Raw genomic sequence first — 23,522 nt, 5'->3', positions numbered from 1 at the left:
TTGGATGTTAATGTGCTGAGAGGTGCAACTGGAGGGATGTCTGATCATTATCTTCTGGAGACTAAGGTGAAGATTTGTATGGGTTCTCAGAAAAGAAGAGTGAATGTTGGGGTGAAGAGGGTGGTGAGAGTAAGTGAGCTTGGGAAGGAGACTTGTGTGAGGAAGTACCAGGAGAGACTGAATACAGAATGGAAAAAGGTGAGAACAATGGAAGTAAGGGGAGTGGGGGAGGAATGGGATGTATTTAGGGAATCAGTGATGGATTGCGCAAAAGATGCTTGTGGCATGAGAAGAGTAGGAGGTGGGTTGATTAGAAAGGGTAGTGAGTGGTGGGATGAAGAGGTAAGATTATTAGTGAAAGAGAAGAGAGAGGCATTTGGACGATTTTTGCAGGGAAAAAATGCAACTGAGTGGGAGATGTATAAAAGAAAGAGACATGAGGTCAAGAGAAAGGTGCAAGAGGTGAAAAAGAGGGCAAATGAGAGTTGGGGTGAGAGAGTATCATTAAATTTTAGGGAAAATAAAAAGATGTTCTGGAAGGAGGTAAATAAAGTGCATAAGACAAGGGAGCAAATGGGAACTTCAGTGAAGGGTGCAAATGGGGAGGTGATAACAAGTAGTGGTGATGTGAGAAAGAGATGGAGTGAGTATTTTGAAGGTTTGTTGAATGTGTTTGATGATAGAGTGGCAGATATAGGGTGTTTTGGTCGAGGTGGTGTGCAAAGTGAGAGGGTTAGGGAAAATGATTTGGTAAACAGAGAAGAGGTAGTAAAAGCTTTGTGGAAGATGAAAGCCGGCAAGGCAGCAGGTTTGGATGGTATTGCAGTGGAATTTATTAAAAAAGGGGGTGACTGTATTATTGACTGGTTGGTAAGGTTATCTAATGTATGTATGACTCATGGTGAGGTGCCTGAGGATTGGCGGAATGCGTGCATAGTGCCATTGTACAAAGGCAAAGGGGATAAGAGTGAGTGCTCAAATTACAGAGGTATAAGTTTGTTGAGTATTCCTGGTAAATTATATGGGAGGGTATTGATTGAGAGGGGTGAAGGCATGTACAGAGCATCAGATTGGGGAAGAGCAGTGTGGTTTCAGAAGTGGTAGAGGATGTGTGGATCAGGTGTTTGCTTTGAAGAATGTATGTGAGAAATACTTAGAAAAGCAAATGGATTTGTATGTAGCATTTATGGATCTGGAGAAGGCATATGATAGAGTTGATAGAGATGCTCTGTGGAAGGTATTAAGAATATATGGTGTGGGAGGCAAGTTGTTAGAAGCAGTGAAAAGTTTTTATCGAGGATGTAAGGCATGTGTACGTGTAGGAAGAGAGGAAAGTGATTGGTTCTCAGTGAATGTAGGTTTGCGGCAGGGGTGTGTGATGTCTCCATGGTTGTTTAATTTGTTTATGGATGGGGTTGTTAGGGAGGTGAATGCAAGAGTTTTGGAAAGAGGGGCAAGTATGAAGTCTGTTGGGGATGAGAGAGCTTGGGAAGTGAGTCAGTTGTTGTTCGCTGATGATACAGCTGCTGGTGGCTGATTCATGTGAGAAACTGCAGAAGCTGGTGACTGAGTTTGGTAAAGTGTGTGAAAGAAGAAAGTTAAGAGTAAATGTGAATAAGAGCAAGGTTATTAGGTACAGTAGGGTTGAGGGTCAAGTCAATTGGGAGGTAAGTTTGAATGGAGAAAAACTGGAGGAAGTAAAGTGTTTTAGATATCTGGGAGTGGATCTGGCAGCGGATGGAACCATGGAAGCGGAAGTGGATCATAGGGTGGGGGAGGGGGCGAAAATTCTGGGAGCCTTGAAGAATGTGTGGAAGTCGAGAACATTATCTCGGAAAGCAAAAATGGGTACGTTTGAAGGAGTAGTGGTTCCAACAATTTTGTATGGTTGCGAGGCGTGGGCTATGGATAGAGTTGTGCGCAGGAGGGTGGATGTGCTGGAAATGAGATGTTTGAGGACAATGTGTGGTGGGAGGTGGTTTGATCGAGTAAGTAACGTAAGGGTAAGAGAGATGTGTGGAAATAAAAAGAGCGTGGTTGAGAGAGCAGAAGAGGGTGTTTTGAAATGGTTTGGGCACATGGAGAGAATGAGTGAGGAAAGATTGACCAAGAGGATATATGTGTCGGAGGTGGAGGGAACGAGGAGAAGTGGGAGACCAAATTGGAGGGGGAAAGATGGAGTGAAAAAGATTTTGTGTGATCGGGGCCTGAACATGCAGGATGGTGAAAGGAGGGCAAGGAATAGAGTGAATTGGATCGATGTGGTATACCAGGGTTGACGTGCTGTCAGTGGATTGAATCAGGGCATGTGAAGCGTCTGGGGTAAACCATGGAAAGCTGTGTAGGTATGTATATTTGCGTGTGTGGACGTATGTATATACATGTGTATGGGGGTGGGTTGGGCCATTTCTTTCGTCTGTTTCCTTGCGCTACTCGCAAACGCGGGAGACAGCGACAAAGCAAAAAAAAATATATATATATATATATATATATATATATATATATATATATATATATATATATATATATATATATATATATATATATGCACATAAATTCTTTATCAACAACATATCAACTTCTCTGTCATTTGTAAATTTCTTATCCTAAAAAGGTCTTTACTGGTAACCAAAAGGATACTGAAAAACTTATGAACCCTAAATAAAGTAAAATATCAGACACAGGGGTATAGTCACCGCATATCAAGAAAGACATTAAACCTGATGCACAGCAAAGCAGGCAACAAGCCAAGAACAGAGTTAAGGCCAATTTTATTAAGATTTCAATCATTTTCAAGTTGCACTTCCTTACACATCAGCCCTAAATGGCAGACATATATCAAATCATCATTTTCTATATAATCATGTTTGATGCTTCAACATGTGGAACTGTAACGTTGATCTATGAGAAGCACGGTATGGACAAAAAGAACAGGAATATGGTTTCTCTCCTGTATGAGTACGAATGTGTTGCCTCAGATTATCTTTCGAGGCTGCACTATAAGTACAATGAGGGCAGGTAAATGGTTTCTCCCCAGTGTGTGTACGGATATGCTTTGACATGTGGTCTTTTCTAACTGTGGAATATGTACAGTAGGGACACTGGTGCGCCTTGCCGACAGCTCCTCTCCCGCTATTCCGCGAACCATCACTGTTCAGTCCCACCTGTCGGGAACGCCTATCTTAATTAATGTTATTTTAAAGTATCACTTTATAAAATAAAACATCAAAAAGTCACACAGTTCAAATAACATTCTACGTGAAACAATAAGTGTTGAAGATTCAAGACTTCACGTATTAAGCAAGTCATCTTGATATTACATCAACCTTACTCATACATATAGATGTCTAAAGATGACAATCATTTCTATTATTTTCTTTTGGAGTAAATCATTAATAGCACATTGCATCAAAATCTTCTCCTGGATTATCATCTGAATCACAGCAACATCTAAGGGTTATTATGGTCCTTATAATTATGTTTACCATCTTGTACATTCTGCCAAGCTGCTTTGAATATATGAATCAAACTACTCAAAAAATGTTAAACCTGTTTCGTTTTTGATATGCAAATGCCAGTGCAGCATAATTAGTGTCCATCATCATAGCAAACAATGCTCTCACTAAATTCAGAAATAGTTAATGGTTAATCAAAATCTAAGAAAGCCTATGCAGGGACTCTGGGTACTGGGTATTATAATGATCATGCAAATATCATCAGGAAATACAGTACTCAACTTCATAGCATTAATGAGGATCCACAACCAGTTACTAAATATGATTTTACTGATATACATAGGCAATTGCTAGTAAGTACAGTTTAACCTATCTTGATGCATGGAAGTAAATCATAGGGAAAAAAAAGAAAGAAATGGAACCTGTGAACATGTTCTTCCTACTATGAGATTCTAGAATTAATAAACATAGATACATTGTGAAAGGAAGACATACAAATAAGGGATGAATTAAAGTAAGTGTGAAAAGAAAAAAAATGCTGAGATGTTTTTGACATAAGGGAAGACAAAATCAGAAGGTGATAGGCAGGAAAAAGGGGAAAGACCAAGAGGCAGAAGGATTGTGTTAAGGATGTGGTGAAAGGGGAATTTTCAGCACACAGCAATGTCTGAAATTGTGGAAGAACATGGATGCATATGTGACAGACAGCAAGTACTGTATTTCCTTGCTGAGTAGTGGTAAATAGCAAATTGATGCAAACATAAATCTCATTACTTAAGAATACTAACATCCAAAAGTTGAATATCTCACTAAATATTCTTGGCTAACCATGCATGCCACTTATGCATAATTCTAAACTGTTTAAGTTTATATCACAACTTCTTTCTTTCCTTCAGTCTATTACTAGAGATTCCACTTCCATTAACATGAGGTGTTTTGGTTCATGTGCATACAACCTCTCAGATCAAAATGTACCCTCAAATTACATCTAATATGCTGATAAGAGTAGTCTTCCACACTATCAATATACTTATCTACTCAGATGCGTCCAGTGCACAAGATCAGAATCATTCCACTGGCATCCTTATATTATACAGTACATCCCTAACCTTAAACTGTTCTTTCACTATATCTCTCCATCACTCTTATGGTCCATCTCTTCTACTTGTGCCTTCAACCATACTATCACACCAGTACATCTTCTATACCAACCTATATCAAAACATCCTCTTTGGTCATCCTTATCTTCACAACAATTAAGTCAATTCTCTCTCAAGATTTCTTCACAATACAAACCTCTCTTATATCATTTTTTATGTTTGCTGAGATGGTATAGGCTATTGAGCCCCTAATCAAAGCCATCTCATTAACCTATCAATACACACATATATATCTTTTTAATTCCTTTAATGCACTTAATTGCTGTTTACCACATCAGCGAGGTAGCACCAGAAAACAAAGGAAGAATGGCCCATCCCCTCAGATACACGTATATATATATTTATATTTATTTATTATACTTTGTTGCTGTCTCCCGCGTTAGCGAGGTAGCGCAAGGAAACAGACGAAAGAAATGGCCCACCCCCCCCCATACACATGTATATACATACGTCCACACACGCAAATATACATACCTACACAGCTTTCCATGGTTTACCCCAGACGCTTCACATGCCCTGCTTCAATCCACTGACAGCACGTCAACCCTGGTATACCACAACGTTCCAATTCACTCTATTCCTTGCACTCCTTTCACCCTCCTGCATGTTCTGGCCCCGATCACACAAAATCTTTTTCACTCCATCTTTCCACCTCCAATTTGGTCTCCCTCTTCTCCTTGTTCCCTCCACCTCCGACACATATATCCTCTTGGTCAATCTTTCCTCACTCATCCTCTCCATGTGCCCAAACCACTTCAAAACACCCTCTTCTGCTCTCTCAACCACGCTCTTTTTATTTCCACACATCTCTCTTACCCTTACGTTACTCACTCGATCAAACCACCTCACACCACACATTGTCCTCAAACATCTCATTTCCAGCACATCCATCCTCCTGCGCACAACTCTATCCATAGCCCACGCCTCGCAACCATACAACATTGTTGGAACCACTATTCCTTCAAACATACCCATTTTTGCTTTCCGAGATAATGTTCTCGACTTCCACACATTCTTCAAGGCCCCCAGAATTTTCGCCCCCTCCCCCACCCTATGATCCACTTCCGCTTCCATGGTTCCATCCGCTGCCAGCTCCGCTGCCAGCTCCACTCCCAGATATCTAAAACACTTCACTTCCTCCAGTTTTTCTCCATTCAAACTCACCTCCCAATTGACTTGACCCTCAACCCTACTGTACCTAATAACCTTGCTCTTATTCACATTTACTCTTAACTTTCTTCTTCCACACACTTTTCCAAACTCAGTCACCAGCTTCTGCAGTTTCTCACATAAATCAGCCACCAGCGCTGTATCATCAGCGAACAACAACTGGCTCACTTCCCAAGCTCTCTCATCCCCAACAGACTTCATACTTGCCCCTCTTTCCAAAACTCTTGCATTTACCTCCCTAACAACCCCATCCATAAACAAATTAAACAACCATGGAGACATCACACACCCCTGCCGCAAACCTACATTCACTGAGAACCAATAACTTTCCTCTCTTCCTACACGTACACATGCCTTACATCCTCGATAAAAACTTTTCACTGCTTCTAACAACTTTCCTCCCACACCATATATTCTTAATACCTTCCACAGAGCATCTCTATCAACTCTATCATATGCCTTCTCCAGATCCATAAATGCTACATACAAATCCATTTGCTTTTCTAAGTATTTCTCACATACATTCTTCAAAGCAAACACCTGATCCACACATCCTCTACCACTTCTGAAACCACACTGCTCTTCCCCAATCTGATGCTCTGTACATGCCTTCACCCTCTCAATCAATACCCTCCCATATAATTTACCAGGAATACTCAAAAAACTTATACCTCTGTAATTTGAGCACTCACTCTTATCCCCTTTGCCTTTGTACAATGGCACTATGCACGCATAGCGCCAATCCTCAGGCACCTCACCATGAGTCATACATACATTAAATAACCTTACCAACCAGTCAACAATACAGTCACCCCCTTTTTTAATAAATTCCACTGCAATACCATCCAAACCCGCTGCCTTGCCGGCTTTCATCTTCCGCAAAGCTTTCACTACCTCTTCTCTGTTTACCAAATCATTTTCCCTAACCCTCTCACGTATATATATATATATATATATAAACGTCCATATACACATATGTACATGCATATACATATCAACATATACATACATACACACACATATACATACACGTACAAATTCATACTTGCTTGCCTTGATCCATTCCTGTCGCTACCCCTCCCCAGAGGAAACAGCATTCCTACCCTCTGGTTCAGAGAGGTAGCGCCAGGAAAAGAAAAAAAAAAGGCCACATTCATTCACACTCAGTCTCTAATTGTCATGTGTAATGCATCGAAACTACAGCTCCCTGTCAACATCCAGGCCCCACACACCTTTCCATAGTTATATATATATATGTATGTATATATATATATATATATATATATATATATATATATATATATATATATATATATATATATATATATATATAAACAGAGAAGAGGTAGTAAAAGCTCTGCGGAAGATGAAAGCCAGCAAGGCAGCAGGTTTGGATGGTATTGCAGTGGAATTTATTAAAAAAGGGGGTGACTGTATTATTGACTGGTTGGTACGGTTATCTAATGTATGTATGACCCATGGTGAGATGCCTGAGGATTGGCGGAATACGTGCATAGTGCCATTGTACAAAGGCAAAGGGGATAAGAGTGAGTGCTCAAATTACAGAGGTATAAGTTCGTTGAGTATTCCTGGTAAATTATATGGGAGGGTATTGATTGAGTGGGTGAAGGCATGTACAGAGCATCAGATTGGGGAAGAGCGGTGTGGTTTCAGAAGTGGTAGAGGATGTGTGGATCAGGTGTTTGCTTTGAAGAATGTATGTGAGAAATACTTAGAAAAGCAAATGGATTTGCATGTAGCATTTATGGATCTGGAGAAGGCATATGATAGAGTTGATAGAGATGCTCTGTAGAAGATATTAAGAATATATGGTATGGGAGGCAAGTTGTTAGAAGCAGTGAAAAGTTTTTATCGAGGATGTAAGGCATGTGTACATGTAGGAAGAGAGGAAAGTGATTGGTTCTCAGTGAATGTAGGTTTGCGGCAGGGGTGTGCGATGTCTCCTTGGTTGTTTAATTTGTTTACGGATGGGGTTGTTAGGGAGGTGAATGCAAGAGTTTTGGAAAGAGGGGCAAGTATGAAGTCTGTTGGGGATGAGAGAGCTTGGGAAGTGAGTCAGTTGTTGTTCGCTGATGATACAGCGCTGGTGGCTGATTCATGTGAGAAACTGCAGAAGCTGGTGACTAAGTTTGGTAAAGTGTTTGAAAGAAGAAAGTTAAGAGTAAATGTGAATAAGAGCAAGATTATTAGGTACAGTAGGGTACAGGGTCAAGTCAATTGGGAGGTAAGTTTGAATGGAGAAAAACTGGAGGAAGTAAAGTGTTTCAGATATCTGGGAGTGGATCTGGCAGCGGATGGAACCATGGAAGCGGAAGTGGATCATAGGGTGGGGGAGGGGGCGAAAATTCTGGGAGCCTTGAAGAATGTGTGGAAGTCAAGAACATTATCTCGGAAAGCAAAAATAGGTATGTCTGAAGGAATAATGGTTCCAACAATGTTGTATGGTTGCGAGGCATGGGCTATGGATAGAGTTGTGCGCAGGAGGGTGGATGTGCTGGAAATGAGATGTTTGAGGACAATGTGTGGTGTGAGGTGGTTTGATCGAGTAAGTAATGTAAGGGTAAGAGAGATGTGTGGAAATAAAAAGAGTGTGGTTGAGAGAGCAGAAAAGGGTGTTTTGAAATGGTTTGGGCACATGGAGAGAATGAGTGAGGAAAGATTGACCAAGAGGATATATGTGTCGGAGGTGGAGGGAACAAGGAGAAGTGGGAGACCAAATTGGAGGTGAAAAGATGGAGTGAAAAAGATTTTGTGTGATCGGGGCCTGAACATGCAGGAGGGTGAAAGGAGGGCAAGGAATAGAGTGAATTGGAGCGATGTGGTATACCGGGGTTGACGTGCTGTCAGTGGATTGAATCAGGGCATGTGAAGCGTCTGGGGTAAACCATGGAAAGCTGTGTAGGTATGTATATTTGCGTGTGTGGACGTATGTATATACATGTGTATGGGGGTGGGTTGGGCCATTTCTTTCGTCTGTTTCCTTGCGCTACCTCCTGTTCCTTCTTTTGGAAAATTAAAAAAAAAACAAGAGGGGAGGATTTCCAGCCCCCCGCTCCCTCCCCTTTTAGTCGCCTTCCACGACACACAGGGAATACTTGGGAAGTATTCTTTCTCCCCTATCCCCAAGGATAGGGGAGAATCACATGTTTACCAATCACATGGACAATCACATGTTTACCAAATGGCGTCCTAGATTCGTCTCTTCGATGTATATCAACTGACTGTTATATTCCTCTTTTGTGTCTCCCCTGATGATGTGATTATTACACGAAAGTGCACTTGGGAACTTTTCGTGTTTCATTTTTCCCGTGGACTCATAGGAATATATATATATATATATATATATATATATATATATATATATATATATATATATATATTTTCACATTTACTCTCAACTTTCAAACTAAGCTCCCTGTCAACATCCAGGCCCCACAGACCTTTCCATAGTTATATATATATATATATATATATATATATATATATATATATATATATATATATATATATATATATATATATATATATATTTTTTATCTATTTTCCTTTGTCCCTGTCTCCCGTGTTTGTGAGGTAGCGCAAGGAAACAGAAGAAAGAAATGGCCCAACCCACCCCCATACACATGGATATACACAAACGTCCACACACGCAAATATACTTACCTATACATCTCAATGTACACACATATATACACACACAGACACATACATATACACCCATGCACACAATTCACACTGTCTGACTTTATTCACTCCCACCGCCACCTCACCACATATGGAATACCATTCCCCTCCCCCCTCATGTGTGCGGGGTAGCGCTAGGAAAAGACAACAAAGGCCTCATTCGTTCACACTCAGTCTCTAGCTGTCATGCAATAATGCACGAAACCACAGCTCCCTTTCCACATCCAGGCCCCACACAGCTTTCCATGGTTTACACCAGACGCTTCACATGCCCTGATTCAATCCACCGACAGAACGCCAACCCCGGTACACCACACCGATCCAATTCACTCTATTCCTTGTCCTCCTTTCACCCTCCTGCATGTTCAGTCCCCGATCACTCAAAATCTTTTTCACTCCATCTTTCCACCTCCAATTTGGTCTCCCACTTCTCCTCGTTCCCTCCACCTCCGACACATATATCCTCTTGGTCAATCTTTCCTCACTCATTCTCTCCATGTGCCCAAACCATTTCAAAACAACCTCTTCTGCTCTCTCAACCACGCTCTTTTTATTTCCACACATCTCTCTTACCCTTACATTACTTACTCGATCAAACCACTTCACACCACACATTGTCCTCAAACATCTCATTTCCAGCACATCCACCCTCCTGCGCACAACTCTATCCATAGCCCACGCCTCGCAACCATACAACATTGTTGGAACCACTATTCCTTCAAACATACCCATTTTTGCTTTCCGAGATGATGTTCTTGACTTCCACACATTCTTCAAGGCTTCCAGGATTTTCGCCCCCTCCCCCACCCTATGATTCACTTCCGCTTCCATGGTTCCATCCGCTGCCAGATCCACTCCCAGATATCTGAAACACTTTACTTCCTCCAGTTTTTCTCCATTCAAACTTAACTCCCAATTGACTTGACCCTCAACCCTACTGTACCTAATAACCTTGCTCTTATTCACATTTACTCTTAACTTGCTTCTTTCACACACTTTACCAAACTCAGTCACCAGCTTCTGCAGTTTCTCACATGAATCAGCCACCAGCGTTGTATCATCAGCGAACAACAACTGACTCACTTCCCAAGCTCTCTCATCCACAACAGACTTCATTCTTGCCCCTCTTTCCAAAACTCTTGCATTCACCTCCCTAACAACACCATCCATAAACAAATTAAACAACCATGGAGACATCACACACCCCTGCCGCAAACCTACATTCACTGAGAACCAATCACTTTCCTCTCTTCCTACAAGTACACATGCCTTTCATCCTCAATAAAAACTTTTCACTGCTTCTAACAACTTGCCACCCACACCATATATTCTTAATACCTTCCACAGAGCATCTCTATCAACTCTATCATATGCCTTCTCCAGATCCATAAATGCTACATACAAATCCATTTGCCTTGAAGAATGTGTGGAAGTCGAGAACATTATCTCGGAAAGCAAAAATGGGTATGTTTGAAGGAATAGTGGTTCCAACAATGTTGTATGGTTGCGAGGCGTGGGCTATGGATAGAGTTGTGCGCAGGAGGATGGATGTGCTGGAAATGAGATGTTTGAGGACAATGTGTGGTGTGAGGTGGTTTGATCGAGTGAGTAACGTAAGGGTAAGAGAGATGTGTGGAAATAAAAAGAGAGTGGTTGAGAGAGCAGAAGAGGGTGTTTTGAAGTGGTTTGGGCACATGGAGAGAATGAGTGAGGAAAGATTGACCAAGAGGATATATGTGTCGGAGGTGGAGGGAACGAGGAGAAGAGGGAGACCAAATTGGAGGTGGAAAGATGGAGTGAAAAAGATTTTGTGTGATCGGGGCCTGAACATGAAGGAGGGTGAAAGGAGGGCAAGGAATAGAGTGAATTGGAGCGATGTGGTATACCGGGGTTGACGTGCTGTCAGTGGATTGAATCAAGGCATGTGAAGCGTCTGGGGTAAACCATGGAAAGCTGTGTAGGTATGTATATTTGCGTGTGTGGACGTATGTATATACATGTGTATGGGGGGGGTTGGGCCATTTCTTTCGTCTGTTTCCTTGCGCTACCTCGTAAACGCGGGAGACAGCGACAAAGTATAATAAATGAAATAAAAATATATATATATATATTCACATTTACTCTCAACTTTCTTCTTTCACACACTTTACCAAACTCAGTCACCAGCTTCTGCAGTTTCTCACATGAATCAGCCACCAGCGCTGTATCATCAGCGAACAATAACTGACTCACTTCCCAAGCTTTCTCATCCACAACAGACTGCATACTTGCCCCTCTTTCCAAAAACTCTTGCATTCACCTCCCTAACAACCCCATCCATAAACAAATTAATCAACCATGACATCCCACACCCCTGCCGCAAACCTACATTCACTGAGAACCAATCACTTTCCTCTCTTCCTACATGTACACATGCCTTACATCCTCAATAAAAACTTTTCACTGCTTCTAACAACTTGCCTTCCATACCATACATTAGGTTATTAGGTACAGTAGGGTTGAGGGTCAAGTCAATTGGGAGGTAGGTTTGAATGGAGAAAAACTGGAGGAAGTAAAGTGTTTTAGATATCTGGGAGTGGATTTGGCAGTGGATGGGACCATGGAAGTGGAAGTGTATCATAGGGTGGGGGAGGGGGCGAAGGTTCTGGGAGCCTTGAAGAATGTGTGGAAGTCGAGAACATTATCTTGGAAAGCAAAAATGGCTATGTTTGAAGGAATACATGTTCCAACAATGATGCATGGTTGTGAGGCGTGGGCTATAGATAGAGTTGTGCGCAGGAGGGTGGATGTGCTGGAAATGAGATGTTTGAGGACAATATGTGGTGTGAGGTGGTTTGATCGAGTGAGCAATAATAGGGTAAGAGAGATGTGTGGTAATAAAAAGAGTATGGTTGAGAGAGCAGAAGAGGGTGTTTTGAAATGGTTTGGTCACATGGAGAGAATGAGTGAGAAAAGATTGATGAAGAGGATATATGTGTCAGAGGTGGAGGGAACAAGAAGTGGCAGACCAAAGTGGAGAGGGAAGCATAGAATGAAAAAGATTTTGAGCAATCGGGACCTGAACATGCAGGAGGGTGAAAGGCATGCAAGGAATAGAGTGAATTGGAACGATGTGGTATACCAGGGATGACGTGCTGTCAATGGATTGAACCAGGGCATGTGAAGCATCTGGGGTAAACCATGGAAAGTTCTGTGGGGCCTGGATGTGGAAAGGGAGCTGTGGTTTCGGTGCATTATTACATGACAGCTAGAGACTGAGTATGAACGAATGGGGCCTTTGTTGTCTTTTCCTAGCGCTACCTCGCACACATGAGGGGGAGGGGGTTGTTATTTCATGTGTGGCGAGGTGGTGATGGGAATGAATAAAGGCAGACAGTATGAATTATGTACATGTGTATATATGTATATGTCAGTGTGTGTATATATATATGTATACGTTGAGATGTATAGGTATGTATATTTGCGTGTGTGGACGTGTATGTATATACATGTGTATGTGGGTGGGTTGGGCCATTTTTTTGTCTGTTTCCTTGCGCTACCTCGCTAATGCAGGAGACAGCGACAAAGCAAAACAAATAAATAAATATATATATATATATATATATATATATATATATATATATATATATATGTATATATATAATATATATATATATATATATATATATATATATATATATATATATATATATATATATATATATATATATATATATGTATATATATAATATATACATATATATATATATATATATATATATATATATATATATATATATATATATATATATATATATATATATATATATTTTTTTTTTTTTTTCTGTCTCCCGCGTTTGTTAGGTAGCGCAAGGAAACAGATGAAAGAAATGGCCCAACCCACCCCCATACACATGTATATACATACGTCCACACACGCAAATATACATACCTACACAGCTTTCCATGGTTTACCCCAGACGCTTCACATGCCCCGATTCAATCCACTGACAGCACGTCAACCCCGGCATACCACATCGCTCCAATTCACTCTATTCCTTGCCCTCCTTTCACCCTCCTGCATGTTCAGGCCCCGATCACACAAAATCTTTTTCACTCCATCTTTCCACCTCCAATTTGGTCTCCCTCTTCTCCTCGTTCCCTCCACCTCCGACACATATATTCTCTTGGTCAATCTTTCCTCACTCATTCTTTCCATGTGCCCAAACCATTTCAAAACACCCTCTTCTGCTCTCTCAACCACGCTCCTTTTATTTCCACACATCTCTCTTACCCTTACGTTACTTACTTGATCAAACCACCTCCCACCACACATTGTCCTCAAACATCTCATTTCCAGCACATCCATCCTCCTGCACACAACTCTATCCATAGCCCACGCCTTGCAACCATACAACATTGTTGGAACCACTATTCCTTCAAACATACCCATTTTTGCTTTCCGAGATAATGTTCTCGACTTCCACACATTCTTCAAGGCTCACAGAATTTTCGCCCCCTCCCCCACCTTATGATTCACTTCCGCTTCCATGGTTCCATCCGCTGCCAGATCCACTCCCAGATATCTAAAACACTTCACTTCCTCCAGTTTTTCTCCATTCAAACTTACCTCCCAATTGACTTGACCCTCAACCCTACTGTACCTAATAACCTTGCTCTTATTCACGTTTACTCTTAACTTTCTTCTTTCACACACTTTACCAAACTCAGTCACCAGCTTCTGCAGTTTTTCACATGAATCAGCCACCAGCGCTGTATCATCAGCGAACTACAACTGACTCACTTCCCAAGCTCTCTCATCCCCAACAGACTTCATACTTGCCCCTCTTTCCAAAACTCTGCATTCACCTCCCTAACAACCCCATCCATAAACAAATTAAACAACCATGGAGACATCACACACCCTGCCGCAAACCTACATTCACTGAGAACCAATCACATTTCCTCTCTTCCTACACGTACACATGCCTTACATCCTCGATAAAAACTTTTCACTGCTTCTAACAACTTGCCTCCCACACCATATATTCTTAATACCTTCCACAGAGCATCTCTATCAACTCTATCATATGCCTTCTCTCCAGATCCAAAAATGCTACATACCAAATCCTTTGCCTTGAAGAATGTAGGAAGTCGAGGAAACATTATCTCGAAACAAAAATGTTTGTTGAAGAATAAGTGGTTTTTTTTTTTTTTTTCCAAACAATGTGTATGGTTCCGAGGCGTGGGCTTAAAGGATTATGAGTTTGTGCTCAGTAGATGGATGTGCTGAAATGAAATTGTTTTGAGGACAATGTGTGTGTGAGAGGTTTGATCGAGTTGAGTAACGTAAGGTAAGAGAGATGTGGTGGAAATAAAAAGAGAGTGTTGAGATAGCAGAAGAGGTGTTATTGAAGTGGTTTTGGGCCACATGGCGAGAAGAGTGAGGAAAGAATTGACCACTATATAATGTGTCGGAAGGTGAGGAACGAGGCGAAGAGGTAGAAACCAAATAGGAGGTGGAAAGATGGAGTGAAAAAGATAATGTGTGATCGGTGGCCTGAACATGAAAGAGGTGGGTAAAGGAGGAGCTAAGGAATTAGAGTAATTGGAGCGATGTGGTAATCACCGGGGTTGACGTGCTGTCAGTGGATGAACAAGGCAGTGAAGCTCCTGGGTAAACCATGGAAACTGTGTAGGATATAATATTTGCGTGTGTGGACCGAATAGTATATACATGATGTATTGTGGGGGTTGGGCCGTGCAACCCATTCTTTCCGTTGTTTCCCATGCGCTACCCAGCTCGTAAAACTCGTGAGACACGACAAAAGTATAATAAAATGAAATAAAAAAATATATATATATATTCACATTACTCTAACTTTATTTCTCTTTCACACACACTTTACCAAACTCAGTCACCAGCTTCTGCAGTTTCTCACATGAATCACCACCAGCGCCGTAGCATCACAACAATAACAGACCACGATCCCAAGCTTTCTTTTCTCATCCACAACAGACTGCATACTTGCCCCTTTTGATTTCCAAAAACTCTTGCAATCACCTCCCTAACAACCCCATCCATAAACAAATTAATCAACATGACATCCCACACCCCTGCCCGCAAACCTACATTCACTGAGAACCAATCACTTTCCTCTCGCCCTACATTACACATGCCTTACAAATCCTCCATAAAAAAAAAACTTTTCACTGACTTCTTAACAACATTGGCCTTCCAAACCATAACATTAGGTTATAGGAACTGTAGGTTTGAGGTCAAGTCAATTGGAGGGTAGGTTTGAATGAGAAAAACATGAGAAGTAAAGTGTTTTAGATATCAGGGAGTGATGTGGCAGTGGATGGGACCATGGAAGTGGATAGTGTAATCATAGGTGTGGGAGGGGGCGAAGGTTCTGGGAGCCTTTAAAAGGTTTGAAGTCAGAAACATTATCTTGGAAAGCAAAAATGGCTAGTTTAGAAGGAATACATGTTCCTTTCCAACACTGATGCATGGTTTGAGGCGTGAGGATATAGATAGAGTTGTGCGCAGGAGGGTGGGATGTTGCAGGAAATGATATTTTAGAGGACAATAATGTGGTGGAGTGGTTTGATCGAGTGAGCAATAATAGGGTATGAGAATGTTGGTAATATAAGAGTGATGTTAGATAGAGCAGAAGAGGGTGTATTAGAAATGGTTTGTCACAGGAGAATGAAGTGAGAACAGATTGATGAAGAGGAATATGTGTCAATGTGAGGAACAAGAATGGAAGACCAAAGTGGCGAGAAACATAGAATGAAAAAGAATTTTGAGCAATCGGACCTGAACATGTCAGGAGGGTGAAAGAGCATAGCAATGAATAGATAATTGGAACGATGTGTTATACCAGGGAAGCCTTATGTCAATGGATGAACCAGGCATGTGAAGCATCTGGGGTAAACCATTGGAAAGTACTGTGGTGCCTGATGTGAGACAGGTTTGTGGTTTTTTTTCGGTCATTATTACCAAGACAGCAAGAGAGACAGAGAATGAACGCAGGTGCCTTTGTTGTCTTTTCCACCTAGCCGCTACCCCTCGCACACATAGGGGAGGGAGGTTGTTATTTCATGTGTGGCAGGTGGTGAATGGGAATGAATGAAAGGCAAGACATTATGACTTATGTACATTGTAAATATTTAGATGTCAGTGTTTATATCTCTATGTATACGTTTAGATGTATAGTGTATGTATATATGCGTGTGTGGACGTGTAATGTATATAACATGTGTATGTGGGTGGTTGGCCATTTTTTGGTTCTGTTTTCCCTTGCCGCTCCCACCTCGCTAATGCAGGAGACAGCGACAAAGCAAAACAAAAAACAAAATATATATATATATATATATATCAATATATATGAGATATATATATATATAATATGTATATATATAATATATATATATATAATATATATATAATATATATATAATATATATATATATATATATATATATATAATATATATGTAATAGTTTAATAGTATACATATAAATATTATATTATATATATATATATATATATATATTAGATCATATAGTATCATATATATAAATATATTTATATATTTTTTTTTTTTTTCTCTGTCTCCCGCGTATGTTATGGTATCGCAAGGAAACAATGAAAGAAATGTCCCAACCCACCCCCATACACATGTATAAACATACGGCCACACACGCAAATATACATACCTACACAGCTTTCCATGGTTTTACCCCCCAGACGCTTCACATGCCCCATTCAATCCACTGACAGCACGCCAACCCCTGCATACACATCGCTCCAATTTCCAACTCTATTCCTTGCCCTCCTTTCACCCTCGCTGCATGTTCCAGGGCCCGATCACAACAAAATCTTTTTCACTCCATCTTCCACCTCCAATTGGTCTCCCTCTACTCCTCGATCCCTCCACCTCCGACACATATATTCTCTGTCAATCTTTCCTCACATCATTCTTTCCATTGCCCAAAACCTTCAAAACACCCCTTCTGCTCCGTCAAACGCACCTCCTTTTATTTCACAATCCTCAGACTTACCCTTACGTAGACTTACCTGATCAAACCACCTCCCACCACACATTGTCCTCAAACATCTCATTACCAGCACATCCATCCCCTGCACACAACTCCCGATCATAGCCCCACTGCCTTGCAACCATACAACATTGTTGAACCACTATTCCTTCAAACATACCATTATTGCTTTCCGAGATAATGTTCTTGACTTCCACACATTCTTCAAGGCTCACAGAATTTTCGCCCCCTCCCCCACTATGATTCACTTCCGCTTCCATGGTTCCATCCGCTCCAATCCACTCCCAGATATCTAAAACACTTCACTTCCTCCAGTTTTTCTCCATTCAAACTTACCTCCCAATTGACTTGACCCTCAACCCTACTGTACTTAATAACCTTGTCTTATTCACATTTACTCTTAACTTTCTTCTTCCACACACTTTCAAACTCAATCACCAGAATCAGCCAGTTTCCACATAAATCAGCCACAGCGCAGGTATCATCAGCGAAAAAACTGCTCACTTCCCAAGCTCTCTCACCCCAACCAGACTTTTACTTGCCCCTCTTTCCATAAACTCTTGCATTTACCTCCCTACAAACCCATCCATAAAAACAAATTAAAAACCCATGGGAGATCACACACCCCTGCCGCAATCCTACATTCATGAGAAAATACTTTCTCTCTTCCTACACGTTAACATGCTTACTTCTCGATAAAAACTTTTCACTGCTTATAACAACTTGTCTCCACACCATAATTCTTAAACCTTCCACAGAGCTCTCTTTCAACTCTATATATGCCTTCTCCAGATCCTATAATTGCTACATAACAATTCCATTTGCTTTTCTAAGTATTTCTCACATACATTCTTATGCAACACCTGATCCCACACCATCTCTTACCCTTCTGAAACCAATCACTGCTCTTCCCCAATCTGATGCTCTGTACATGCCTTCACCCTCTCAATAATACCCTCCCAATTAATTTACAGGAAATACTCAACAAACTTTTTAACTCCTGTAATTTGAGCCCTCACTCTAATCCCCTTTGCTTTGTACATTGGCACTATGCACGATAGCGCCATTCCTCAGGCACCTCACCATGTGCATACCTATCATTAAATAAACCTTACCAACCAGGTCAACAATACATGTCACCCCCTTTTTTAATAAATTCCACTGCATTACCATCCCAAAAACCGCTGCTTGCGGCTTTCATCTTCGCAAAGCTTTCACTACCTATTCTCTGTTTACCAAATCATTTTCCATAACCCTCTCACGTATATATATAATATATATATTATAAACGTCCAATATAAACTTTGTTACATGATATACTATCTACATATACATACATACTCAGACATATTACATACACGTCAATTATACTTGCTTGCCTTTGATCAGTCCTGTGCTCCCCCTTCCCCAGAGGAAACAGTTTCCTACCTTGGTTCAGAGATGGAAGCGCCAGGAAAAGAAAAAAAAGGCCACATTCATTCACATCTGCTATAATTGTCATGTGTAATGCATCCGAACTACAGCTCCCTGTCATCATCCAGGCCCCACACACCGTTAATTAGTTATATATATATTTGTATTATATATTATATTATATATATATATTATTTATATATTTTTTAATTTTATATATATATATAGATTATTTATATTATATATATAAACAGAGAGAGGTAGTAAAAGCTCTGGGAAGATGAAAGCCTGCAAGGGCAGAGGTTTGGATTGGTATTGCAGTGGAATTTATTAAAAAAGGGGGTGTGACTGTATATTATGACTGGTAGGTACGGTTTATCTATGTATTATGACCCTGGTGACGTTGCCTGAGGATTGGCGGAATTCGTGCATAGTGCGATTGTACAAAGGCTAAGGGGATAAGAGTGGAGTGCTCAATTTATGAGGTATAAGTTTGTTGGAGTATTCCTGGTAAAATATATGGGAGGGTATGATTGAGTGGGGTGAAGGATGTACAGAGATCAGATTGGGGAAGAGCAGTGTGGTTCAGAAGTGTAGAGGATGTGGGGATAGGTGTTTGCTTTGATGAATGTATGACGAGAAATACTTAGAAAAGCAAATGGATTTGATGTAGCATTATGGATCTGGAGAAAAGAAGCATATGATAGAGTTTGATAGAGATGCTCTGTGGAAGATATTAAGAAATATATGGTGTGGGAGGCAAGTTGTTAGAAGCAGTGAAAAGTTTTTTATCGAGGATGTAAGGCATGTGGTACTTGTAGGAAGAGAGGAAAGTGATTGGTTCTCAGTGAATGTAGGTTTGCTTGGCTGGGGTGTGTGCGATGTACTCCTTGGTTGTTTTAATGTGATTACGGATGGGGTTGTTAGGGAGGTGAATGCAAAAGAGTTTTGGAAAGAGGGCAAGTATGAAGTTCTGTTGGGTGGAGAGCTGATTCGTGATGTCTGTTGGTTGTACGCTGATGATAAGCGCTGGTGGCTGATTCATGTGAGAAACTGCAGAAGCTGGTGATAGTTTGGTAAAGTGTTTGAAAGAAGAATGTTAAGAGTAAATGTGAATATGAGCAAGATTATTACGGTACAGTAGGATACAGGGTCAGTTCAATTGGGAGGTATGTTTGAATGGAGAAATACTGGAGGAAGGAAGTAAAGTGTTTCGATATCTGGGATGTGATTCTGGCAGCGGTAGGAACATGGAAGCGGAGTGGATCATAGGGTGGGGGGTGAGGGGGCGAAAATTCTGGGGAGCCTTGAAGAATGTGTGGAAGTCGAGAATTATCTCGGAAACGCAAAAAATAGGTATGTCGAAGGAATTATGGTTCCAAAATGTTGTATGGTTGCGAGGCTATAGGGCTATGGATTGAGTTGTGCGCAGGGAGGGTGGATGTGCTGCGAAATGAGATGTTTGAGGACAATGTATTGTGGTGTGAGGTGGTTTGATCGAGTAAGTAATGTAGGGGTTGAGAGATGGTGTGATAAAGAGTGTGGTTGAGAGAGCAGAAAAGGGTGTTTTGAAATGTTTGGGCCATGGAGAGAATGAGTGAGGAATAGATTGACAAGAGGATATATGTGTCGGAGGTGGAGGGAACAAGGAGAAGTGGAGACCAAATTGGGGTGAAAAGGGGAGTGAAAAAGATTTTGTGTGAATCGGGGCTGAACATGCAGGAGGGTGAAAGGAGGGCAAGGAATAGACGGAAAATTGGAGCGATGTGTAACGGGGTTGACGTGCTGTCAGTGGATTGAATCAGGCATGTGAAGGCGTTGGGTAAACCATGGATAAGCTGGTGTAGTTATGTATATTTGGTGTGTGGACGTATGTATATTCATGTCTATGGGGTGGGTTGGGCCATTTCTTTCGTCTGTTTCCTTCGCTACCTCTGTTCCTTCTTTTGGAAAATTAAAAAAAAAACAAGAGGGGAGGATTTCAGCACACGCTCCTCCCTTTTAGTCGCCTTCCACACACTCAGGGAATACTTGGGAAAGTATTCTTTCTCCCTATCCCAAGGATTGGGGAGAATCTCTGGTTACCAATCACATGGACAATCACATGTTTACCAAATGGCGTCTAGATTGTTCTTTATGTATATCTATTGGACTGTTTTATTCCTATTTTGTGTTCCTGATGATGTGATGATTACACGAAAAGTGCAATTGGGGAACTTGCGTGTTTCTTTTTTCCGTGGTCTCATAGGAATTTATATATATATATTTTTATATTTTTTTATTTTTATATATTATATAGATTTATTTTCACATATACTCTAACTTTCAAACTAAGCTCCCTGTCAACTATCCAGCCCACGACCTTTCCATAGTTATATATATAATATATTATTATATATATAATTATATATATATAAATAGTATATATATATATATGATATTTATATATATTTTTTATCTATTTTCCTTTGTCCCTGTCTCCCGTGTTTGTGATTCGGGTAGCGCATGGAAACAGAAGAAGAAAATGGCCCAACCCACCCCCATACACTCAATGGATATACACAAACGTCCACACCACGCAAAATTTTAACTAACCTATTATATCATTCAATGTACACACATATATAACACACAGACACATACTATACTCCCATGCACACAATTCACACTGTCTGACTTTTATTACTCCTCCGCCACCTCACCACTTATGGTAATACCCATTCCACTCCCCCCTCTGAGTGTGCGGGGGTGTTGGTAGCGCTAGGAAAAGACAACAAGGCCTCATTCGTTCACACTTCAGTCTCTAGTGTCATGCATTAATGCAACGAAACCACAGCTCCCTTCCACATCCAGGCCCACTCAGCTTTCCATGGTTACACCAGACGCTTCAACAGGCTCTGATTCAATCACGGACAGGAAGCCAACCCCGGTACACCACACCGATCCAATTCCAATCTTTCCCTTGTCCTCCTTTCACCCTCCTGCATGTTCGGTCACCGATCATCACAAAATCCTTTTCACTCCATCTTTCCTCCTCACAATTTGGTCTCCACTTCTCCTCGTTCCCTTCCACCTCCGGACACTTATATCCCTCTTGGTAATCTTTCCTACACTCATTCTCTCATGTGCCCAAACCATTAAAAAATCAACTTTTGCTCTCTCACCACGCTCTTTTTATTTCCACACATCTCTCTTACCCTTACATTACTACTCGATCAAACCATTCACACAACATTCCTCAAACATTCTCATTTCCAGCACTTCCACCCTCCTGCGCAAACTCTGTCATAGCCACGCCTCGCAACCATAACAACATTGTTGGAACACTTTCTTCAAAACATACCCATTTTTGCTTTCCGAGATGTGTTCTTGACCTTCCACACATTCTTCAAGGGCTTCCAGGATATTTCGCCCCCTCCCCCACCCATATGATTCACTTCCGCCTTTTCCATGGTTCCATTCCGCTGCCAGATCCACCTCCAGATTTTCTGAAAACCTTTACTTCCTCCAGTTTTTCTCATCAAACTTTACTCCAATTGATTGAACCTCAAACAGTACGGTCCTTATAACCTTGTTTATTCACATTTACTCTTAACTTGCTCTTTCACACACTTTAACCAAACTCTGTCACCAGCTTCTGCAGTTTTCACCTGATATATCAGCCCACCAGCGTTGTATCATTCAGGAACAACAAACTGATCACTTCCAAGCTCTCTCATCCACAAACAGGACTTCTTTCTTGCCCCTCTTTCCCAAACTCTGGCATTCTCCTCCTAACAACACCATACTTTAACAAATTAAACAACCATGGAGACTTCAACACCCCTGCCGCAAACTACAGTCACGGAGAACCAATCACTTTCCTCTCTTCCTACAGTACACATCTGCCTTTGCATCCTCAATAAAAACTTTTCACTGCTTCTAACAATTGCCACCCACACCATATATTCTTAATACCTTCCACAGAGATCTCTATCAACTCTATCATATGCTTCTCCAGATCCATAAGTACATACAAATCCATTTGCCTGAAGAATGTGTGGGAAGTGAGAAATTATCTCGGAAAGCAAAAATGGTATGTTGAGGAACAAATAGTGGTTCCAACAATGGTTTGTATGGTTGCGAGGCGTGGGCTATGGATAGAGTTGTGCGAGGAGGATGGAAATATGTTTTTTGTGCTGGAAATGAGATGTTTGAGGACAATGTGTGGTGTGAGGTGGTTTGATCGAGTGAATTAACGTACAGGGGTAAAGACGAGATGTGTGTGGAACTAAATAGCGAGTTGTTGTGAGAGAAGAAGGGGTGTTTGAAGTGGTTTGGGCTCCACAGGGAGAGAATGAGTGAGGAAAGATTGGACCAGGAGGATATATGTGTCGGAGGTGGATGGGGGAACGAGGAGGAAGAGGGACCCAAATTGGAGGTAGGAAGATGGAGCTGAAAGGATGTTGTGTGATCGGGGCCTGTTACATGATGGAGGGTGAATGGAGGCAAGGAATAGAGTGAAATTGAGAGGATGTAGTTTACTGGGGTTGACGTGCTGTCAGATGGATTGAATCAAGGCATGTGAAGCGTC

At 41.1% G+C, this 23,522-nt stretch overlaps 1 protein-coding gene across 18 annotated transcripts in view; it reads right to left on the bottom strand.

The window, feature by feature from the left end:
- Positions 1-23,522, bottom strand: part of LOC139755976 (uncharacterized) — a 734,338-nt gene that overhangs the window by 447,001 nt on the left and 263,815 nt on the right. The window contains exon 6 of one of the 18 annotated variants that reach the window (XM_071674836.1): positions 2,562-3,164. The exons of 16 other annotated variants lie outside the window; for them this stretch is intronic. In XM_071674836.1, coding sequence (XP_071530937.1) covers positions 2,862-3,164 — 303 coding nt within the window. In that variant the 3' untranslated portion in view covers positions 2,562-2,861. Of the gene's footprint in view, positions 1-2,561; positions 3,165-23,522 lie in introns of those variants that run through there. One more of the 18 variants, XM_071674841.1, reaches the window with a different exon arrangement.

Source organism: Panulirus ornatus, chromosome 20, assembly GCF_036320965.1.
Source record: "Panulirus ornatus isolate Po-2019 chromosome 20, ASM3632096v1, whole genome shotgun sequence".
Classification (NCBI taxonomy): Eukaryota; Metazoa; Arthropoda; class Malacostraca; order Decapoda; family Palinuridae; genus Panulirus; species Panulirus ornatus.
Note: the sequence above shows the minus strand (reverse complement) of the source record. Positions and strands in the feature narration are given on the sequence as shown.